The 9,660-nt window shown below is 34.6% G+C and overlaps 1 protein-coding gene across 1 annotated transcript in view; it reads left to right on the plus strand.

The window, feature by feature from the left end:
- Window positions 1-7,837, plus strand: part of LOC148952543 (uncharacterized) — a 24,672-nt gene extending 16,835 nt beyond the window's left edge. The window contains exon 3 of the mRNA XM_089089008.1: window positions 6,059-7,837. Coding sequence (XP_088945134.1) covers window positions 6,059-7,041 — 983 coding nt within the window. The 3' untranslated portion in view covers window positions 7,042-7,837. The remainder of the gene's footprint in view (window positions 1-6,058) is intronic.
- The last annotated feature ends 1,823 nt before the right edge of the window (window positions 7,838-9,660 follow it).

The following is a 9,660-nucleotide window of genomic DNA, read 5'->3' on the forward strand; positions in this document are numbered from 1 at the left end:
TTTTTTTTTACAGAAAGAAAGTTAGTACCCTCATCCATGCAATTTTGTTTAGTATATCACTAAGAAAGCAAAAAGTAAAAAAATTACATTATATTTAGATATCTCTCAGTGAGGGTGGGGGGGGGGGGAGCAGAGAAATTTAAAACAATGGTTGGGGCGGGGGTTAATATTTTAATATCTCTGAGACAGACACACACACAAACACTTTTACCGCGCGATGAAAAATAGATTTGTTTAGATATTTCTAAAAGTTAGGTAAAAAAAATGCTCACATTTGCAAAGTCCGGCTGCAGTTGAGTGCCTGAAGGCCCAGGCGAAGCATGCAGGACCTCCTGACCTTGTGTAGGTGGGACAGCTCTTGAAGGCAACACATGATGGAAAGTGAACGGGCCGACGGCGTTACATTCTTGCACCGATGTGGCAGCAGGGTTCTCCAACCAGTGGCTGGTGTGCTGTGGGGCTGTCTCACCCTCCCTTGCTTTTACAGGTGGAGTGGCCATATATTCTTCATAATTGTCCTGAAAAGAAGAGAAAAAAGTTAGTATCGAAATAATTTTCCCCTTTTTCCACAGAATAAAAATTAGTACCCCCATCCATGCAATTTTGTTTAGTTTATCACCAAGAAAGCAAAAAGTAAAAAAATTTCGTGAAATATACTAATTGCATCCTTTTTTGAATCTGAGAATTACGGTCCACTGAACCATTCAAAAGCCGGCCTAGTTTGTATATTTATCACACCCCCCAGAAAAAAAAAGACCACGGAAAATAACCCCAACGAAAATATCACTGAGAAAAGACATTGCCAAAAACCCCCTCCCCCCACCACCGAAAGATATCGCATCCATTTGAATCTTTGAATTAAGTCTCACTGAACCATTAAAAGGCCGACCGAGTTTTTATATTTATAATACCCCCCAGAAAAAAAAAGTCCACGGAAAATAAACACCACGGAAAAAAACCCTGAGAAAAAAGACATGGAAAAATAACCCCTCCCCCACCACCGAAAGATATGGTACATATGATAGTCATTTAAAACTCAAACGTTAAAAATTATTATATATATTTAAGTAGGTATTCCTTTTTGAATAAGATAATTACAGCGAATTTAACAATTATAAAGTCTGCAGATTGTGTAGATGTTCAGCACCCCCCAGGCCCAAAAACGACACCTTACAATCACCCCCACGGACCATCTCACGGATAGCCAATTACTGGGAAAATATCACCACCCCCACCACCGAAAGATAGTGTAAAAATGCTAGTCTATTTACGCATAATAGAGCAATGTATCTTTTTCTTAAAGAGAAACCTTTGGTTAAGCCGCTATCCAAATTCTTGTATATTTATCAAAGCCGGATGTACTTTAAAAGGGGTGTCAGTAATTATCAGATAATTAAATCGTTGCGAGAAATCTGTAAGTCAAACCATAGCGGACTGTATATTAAGAGAATGACATAAAGTTGACAGTTGCTTTTAGATAAGATATGGAATTTATCAAAAAACAGAATTGTGGTCGAAAACAGAGGGGGAAGGAAGGATGGGGTTTACATAACGAAAAAAGAGCGTATTTTACACTTTTTATCGAGTATAAACATAATAGAGTGGCGGTTTGCGAGGGGTGGGGGGGGGGGTTACCCGAATATAGTTGAGGGTGACCACGGAAAATAATTTTGAAAATAAAACAGAACTTACATGGTAAATTGTAGTTGCCAAGACTTCAACTTCATCAATTTGATCCATTGTTGTTTACACAACGTCAAAATACTTTCTGATAATTTAATCACATTGCATACCCGTTATATATGAAATCTCAAGGGCGAATTGTTATGTAACGGGAAAATCATATGCAAGCACGTCTCTGATTGGCTGGGAAGGAGGATGTATCCGACTCGCTGATTGGCTGAGAAGGAAACATGTGATCTAACTGTTTCCTGTTCCAGGACACCTTGACAGTCATCCCTAGCATGCACTTGTCCAAAACAACAATAAATAAATAAATCCCTCAGGCCTAAAGATTAAAGAAGCCTTAATGTTTCGTAAGTCTCCCCTTCGTGAATAAATAAGTTCAACGCGCTATTATTTAAAACTATGTCTCATAAGAGGCTATAAACACAAAACAGTATACCTGGTTTTTTCATAATTCAACACGCACGAGGCTCTATAATTTCAAAACGAGAGTCTTACCCAAAAGATCTCAGGACAGTATCGACCATCAAAAAATAATAAATGTGTGTATATTAATTCCATCTCCGGTTGATCAATATTGTCCCCTAGCTATTATGTACATCAAGTTCTCGGGACAGGCTAACCGAAAAAAACAGCAAATAAATAGACCTTGGAAAAAGAGGCCATTGAGCGAGTATGTAATCTTTCCCCTAGGGACTCTATAACCATATTGTTTCATAATTCCCCATGCTCGTGAATCAATAATTCCCCCATCGATTATGTAAATCATCCCTCACGTCATTCGCACGTGGCCAAACAACAACAGATCGATTGACCTTGACACACCCACCCACATTAGACTCGATCGATAATCCTTGAATAATTTATGTACCGTCATCCCCACGCTCGTGAATCAATAATTCCACCATCTATTATTTAAATCATCCCTCGTGTCATTCGCACGTGGCCAAACAACAACCGCTAGATTGACATTGACACACCCACATTAGACTCGATCGATAATCCTTGAATAAATTATGTAAAAAAAAAAAAAAGTTGTAGGTGGCAGCAGGGGTGAGGGATCGTGTCAATAGGGGCATCTCTACTGTAATGTGGCTTATTCGTGTCAGATCGTCATGATTAATGCACTTAAGGAAGCTAAGAGAAGTAGTTCTTCGATTAATCGCACTATTTCTCTTTCATTTCGTTTTTACTTGGTTATGTTGTCGTACCCAAAACGAGAGTGGAAGGGTTTCAGCCTTCGATGTTCGCTCCCAAAGATTTAAACAAGGTGTTTATTTTATTGCTCCTTTTTTCCTCAATAAAAATTTTCAAACTGAGGATATTCACCTAATCACCTTGGGTGATTGGCTTTTGTTTTGATTCCAATAGACTCCCAATCATCACAAATCCAAGTGTCATTATAGCTTCGTTTTTAGTTGGTAAGATTTGAAACACAGAAAGCTGATTTTGTCGACCTTTAGACGCCGGTAGTGAAGTGTCTGTTTATGAAAATAGGGGACTGCTTGTCTGTCTCTAAGACAGACAAGCAAAATTATAGATTGTAAAAAGGACAAGCAAAAATTGTCATATCACGATGATTTTTTTCCCTGAATTCATGGAAAATAAAAAAAGTTTTGTTCACTATAAATCATGACTTTTTACTAGTTTTTACTAGATTTCGGGAAATTTACTAGATCCTCTAAATTTACTAGATTTTTTTTTTTTTTTACTAGATCTAGTAAAGTCCTACTGACGGTGGCAACCCTGATAATCACAGTACTAACCAACATCACAAGAAAAAAAGTTTTTTCTAGACTGATTACTCCCGTGACATCCACTCTAATCTTTCTAGAAATGTATATTGAAAACGTCTTTTTTATTGTTTTAAATTTGAACATGAACAAATTGATGTCTAATTGTTGAAGCAATATTTTTGATGGACGAATCAGTAAATGATTTAACATTTGGTAAACACTGCTGACGCAAGTTGCAACATAGCTAGAGAAAAAAATTCTAAAAGCAACGAAGTATGGATACAAATTTACTACTTGTTGGACATAAGAGACTTGAAAGATTACCTGATTTTAAATTAGGTAATTTTAAATTTTTCGCTGAATTCATGAAAAATAAAAAAAGTTTTGTTTACTATAAATCATGACTTTTTACTAGTTTTTACTAGATTTCGGGAAATTTACTAGATCCCTTAAATTTACTAGATTTTTTTTTACTAGATCTAGTAAAGTCCTACTGACGCTGACGGTGGCAACCCTGATAATCACAGTACTAACCAACATCACAAGAAAAAAAAGTTTTTTCTAGACTGATTACTCCGGTGACATCCACTCTAATCTTTCTAGAAATGTATATTATAAAGGTCTTTTTTATTGTTTTAAATTTGAACATGAACAAATTGATGTCTAATTGTTGAAGCAATATTTTTGATGGACGAATCAGTAAATGATTTAACATTTGGTAAACACTGCTGACGCAAGTTGCAACATAGCTAGAGAAAAAAATTCTAAAAGCAACGAAGTATGGATACAAATTTACTGCTTGTTGGACATAAGAAACTTGAAGGATTACCTGATTTTAAATTAGGTAATTTTAAATTTTTCGCTGAATTCATGGAAAATAAAAAAAGTTTTGTTTACTATAAATCATGACTTTTTACTAGTTTTTACTAGATTTCGGGAAATTTACTAGATCCCTTAAATTTACTAGATTTTTTTTTACTAGATCTAGTAAAGTCCTACTGACGCTGACGGTGGCAACCCTGATAATCACAGTACTAACCAACATCACAAGAAAAAAAAGTTTTTTCTAGACTGATTACTCCGGTGACATCCACTCTAATCTTTCTAGAAATGCATATTATAAAGGTCTTTTTATTGTTTTAAATTTGAACATGAACAAATTGATGTCTAATTGTTGAAGCAATATTTTGGAGGGAGGAATCAGTAAATGATTTAACATTTGGTAAACACTGCTGACGCAAGTTGCAACATAGCTAGAGAAAAAAATTCTAAAAGCAACGAAGTATGGATACAAATTTACTGCTTGTTGGACATAAGAGACTTGAAGGATTACCTAATTTTAAATTATAATGATGTAAAATTTTGGAAGAGTCAGTAATCTTCGATACTTCAATGACGGAAGATGAACTATATTTTGTCCTTCTTGAAACGCGAATAACTATCAGGTCTTTGACGGATTTAAGAGGTAATAGGCCTACAATTTTGCGGTAATTTATCCTTGTTTTAAGTTTGACTAATTTATCTATTTTAATTTCTGTTTTGTTGTAGGATTCATCTTTAATAATTTATATTTTTTGGGGGGTGAATTATTTTATAATATATTTTTGCTGTCTTGTAATAATACTTTATTGTTGCCCTATTTACATAATAAGATAATATCAAACTAAGTGGATTATGAAAGAAAAAGAAAAGGACACTCACAAAAATCACGCACAATTATTGACAAATTAACTTTTAAAAATTCATTCAACAAGCACTTTGACAAATCTGCAAATCACCATATTATCAAGAAATGTAACTAAAACGAGTCCAAACATGGATACTGTGAAAATACTTGGAAAACCTAATGAACAATGATCACATTTGCCTTTGCTCAGAGCCGGAGAAAAGTTACCAAAAGAATGTCAAAATCAACACAATTGGTGCGAAAAACGCGTTAAATAGCCGACCAAGGCTTCTCTTACCAAATTTTCCCTTTACCCTGGCGAGAAGCTCATAAGATTTTCGTAATTTTTCCTTCCAAGACCTGTCTTTGAAGGAAATTTTAACCTGTCTTTTGTATCTAAATTAAATTAAAAAAACAAGTTTTTTTCAACTGAAAGTAAGGAGCAACATTAAAACTTGAAAAAAAAACAGAAATTATTACGTATATAAGAGGGGTTGCTTTTCCTTAAGACCCCGCTCTTTACGCTAAAGTTTTTTAGTACTTTTAAAAAAGCTTCTTATTGTTCTAATTAATCAAATATAGTGTTTCGGGAGTCGTTCTTAAAGAATTTGGACAAAATTCAAACGTTAGCGTAAAGAGGGAGGTGTTGAGAATCAAAGTGTTCTATCGGACGAGATACCTCTCAAATTCCGAGGACTACTCCTTCCATAACTATTAGCTTAAGAAAATATCAGTAATGCATAGAGGCACATCACTAATTGCGAAATTGACAATGCACCGTTAAATGTGATCAGAACGTTTTTTCATAATAAACCGAGGGACCAAGGATATACCTACCAAAAACTACCAAATTTCAGTTACCTATTGCCTTTTTTAATCCCAGCAGTTCATGTTCATCTTTAAATTATTATACCGACCTCTTCCCCTGCCAATCCTGTAATTCTTATATTTGATTTCATTCTGTTCACAGAAACGAGACGATTTTCTGGCCTGACGCAAATTTTGACAAATTTTAACAAGGAAGAAAGTCCTATGATCACTATTCAATGTGACGGTGGTGACGTTGAAGCCAAAAAATCCTTGTTAGTAGCAGTAAGTGATGTCTTCAAGGCTATGCTAGAATCAGATATGCTTGAAAAACGAACAAATCATGTTCTAGCAAATGATGTTAACTTCGAAACCATGAAAACTGTTATGGATTATTATAAAGAAGGAACTATCTCTGGTTTTGAAGCAATTAACAGGGATGCGTTTACATACATTGTGGAAAAGTATAACTTTCTTGGTATTAAAGAAGAAATTGCTGAATATTTGTTAGAAAACTATTTGATCAAACAAGATATTAAAATTCTTGAAAGTATTTTCTTCTCTTATGGTGATAAATATAAGAAAATAACAGTTATAAAAGAGATTGCGCTTTTCGTTGCAAGAGGGAACGAAGCTCCCCAATTTGTTACCGATTTTAATGCTCCGGATTTTTTAGAATTTGCTAAACGTTACTGTTGTTTAGTGGGAGCAAGAAAATTTGAAGGATTTCATGGTTTCTTAAAGACACTTTACAATTGGCTATCAATGAACTCCGAAGAAAGATCTGTTGCGGTTTTAGAAATTTTAGGGATGATAGATATGCGAAATCTTTCTAGACTAGATGTTCAAAACCTTCTAAAGAATTTGCATCTTTCACAAAAATTCCAAGGGCTGAAGCTTATACTTTTAAAATCCCTTGATTTTATTGAAAAAACACATACATTACTCTTATCTTTTACTGAAAAAACTGGTTTAAAAGAATGTCATCATGGATCTGTTAAATGTGATAAATGCGACCATGATTCTAACTACCCTTTCCATAAAGATCCTGACTGCAGTGGAACTCATTTTTGTAACACTCCTGTAAAAAGGCATTCTGGTGCATGTCAAAGACATTTTAGTCATCCAAATAAACCTTTTTTTTAGCTAAGGGCTGCTTTCTATAACATATTGAACATGTTTTGAATTTTCATCAACATCCAAATTTAGGATTTTGTAGAAGATTTTATAATTTTGGCTTTGGAACTGAAACACAAATTCCGTGGTATGGAAATTTGTGTTTGATTGTTCAGACCATACCCAAAAATAGTTTGTTTATCTTTTGAGTCCCTTAGCTATATTTACGGCTAGGAACAATTATATTGACAGTTTTTAAATTATTTAAAAACATTTTCTATGGTATATCGAGCATTTAATATAAACGAATGGGATCCAAACATACGGTGTTTGTGGAAGTGTTTATAATTGCAATGTTTCAACTGAGAAGAAACGAACTTAATCGTATTAGTTTACTAGATGATGTAGGAGCTTGCATATTAAAAGGAAGTGGTAAGAAAAATGTCAAATTTTGAATTGCAGTCATGATTCCAGCTACCCTTTCTGTAATGATGCTGACTGTCATGGTTGTTTTCTTCACAGAATGGATTGTAGGATTGATCATTTTGATGTATGTCTGATGCATGCGGTAAACATTTTACTCATCCAAATAAATTTATTTCCAACTAAGAACTGCATTCTGTAACATGTTGAATATTTAGTGTAGAGAATTTGGGATCTAAATTTAGAGTTTTGTGAAATGTTTATAATTTCTAGTGTTAAACTGAAAAAATCAATGAATGATAGCAGTAATGAAAATTTGGATATTTTTATTGTATATGATTTTAAGTTTTGTCATTTATCTTTCAACGTTTGGAAATGCTTAAGAATAAACGATTTTCATTTCCTTGTCAATTATTTTAGGAGGAAAACGGAGAGTTAGACGACTGAAATCTTGAAACTACACAAGTGGATAAGCAAAGATATAAACAGAAAAAAGTGCATTTGAAACAAGAAACTCTGATGAAAAACCCAACTTAATTAAAAAAAAAGTGGTAAAGCAATGTTGGGAGTGAAAAAAGAAGAGTACTTGAACTTGTAAAACAGGTTTAGGAGAAATATTAAGAAAAGAGCTTGATCTGAAATAATATAATAAAGCCTTTTGAAAAGAACTTTTTGGTGATGGGGTGTGCAAAAAAGTCATAAAGTAATGTTGGGGGTGAAAAAGGATGAGTACTTCAACTTGTAAAACAGGTTTAGGAGGAATATTAAGAAAAGAACTTGTTCTAAAACCCTTGAAAATACTAATTATATAGGGTAAAATATTGCTATTTTAGCTAATTTAGAAGGAGAATGCTCCAGCAAGGCTACCTAAAACCCCTGAAAATACTAATAATGCAGGGTAAAATGCTGCTATTGTAGTTAGTTTAGAAGGAAGGACGATATTTAGCGTCCTTGGTAAAAGCCTGGACGAGATTTAATGTCCATGGTAAAAGTCCAGACGAAATTTAATGTCCTTGGTAAAAGCCTGGAAGAGATTTAATGTCCTTGGTAAAAGCCTGGACGAGATTTAATGTCCTTGGTAAAAGACTGGACGAGATTCAATGTCCTTGGTAAAAGCCTGGACGAGACTTAATGTCCTTGGTAAAGACCTGGACGAGATTTAATGTCCATGGTAAAAGTCCAGACGAAATTTAATGTCCTTGGTAAAAGCCTGGACGAGATTTAATGTCCTTCGTAAAACCCTGGACGATATTTAATGTCCTTGGTAAAAGTCTGGACGAGATTCAATGTCCTTGGTAAAAGCCTGGACGAGATTTAATGTCCTTGGTAAAGGCTTGGGCGAGGTTTAATGTCCTTGGTCAAAGCCTGGACGAGATTTAATGTCCTCGGTAAAAGCCTGGACGAGATTTAATGTCCTTGGTAAAAGTTTGGACGAGATTGAATGTCCTTGGTAAAAGTCTGGACGAGATTTAAGGTCCTTAGTAAAAGCCTCCAATTATATCTAGGATAGGGCCGGGTATGATTTGGAAAACATCCAGAAGTTTTTAAAAACAGAGAGTAATCATATTTATTTTAAGTTTGGACGAGATTTAATGTCCTTGCTAATAGCCTGGACGAGATTTAATGTCCTTGGTAAAAGCCGATGAGATTTAATGTCCTTGGTAAAAGTCTCGACGAGATATAATGTCCTTTGTATAAGCCTGGACGAGATTTAATGTCCTTGGTAAAAGCCGGGACGACATTAAATGTCCTTGGTAAAAGTTTGGATGAGATTTAATACCCTTGGTAAAAGCCTGGACGAGATTAAATGTCCTTGGTAAAAGCCTGGACGAGATTTCAAGTCCTTGGTAAAAGCCTGGACGACATTTAATATCGTTGGTAAAAGTCCTGACGAGATTTCATGTCCTTGGTAAAAACTTGGACGAGATTTAATGACCTTGATAAAAGCATGGACGAGATTTATTGTACTTGGTAAAAGCCTGGACGAGATTTAATGTCCTTGGTAAAAGCCTGGACAAGATTTAATGTCCCTGGTAAAAGTTTGGACGAGATTTAATGTCCTTGGTAAAAGTCTGGATGAGATTTAATGTCCTTGGTAAAAGCCTCAAATTATATTTTGGATAGGTCCGGGTATGATTTGGAAAACAGCCAGAAGTTTTTAAAAATAGAGAGTAATTGTATTTATTTTAAGTTTTAAACTTGTTCTCTGCTTCAGCTGAAAAACCT

Source organism: Artemia sp. Qi Xiang Cuo, chromosome 5 (genome assembly GCF_049724085.1).
Source record: "Artemia sp. Qi Xiang Cuo chromosome 5, ASM4972408v1, whole genome shotgun sequence".
Taxonomy (NCBI): domain Eukaryota; kingdom Metazoa; phylum Arthropoda; class Branchiopoda; order Anostraca; family Artemiidae; genus Artemia; species Artemia sp. Qi Xiang Cuo.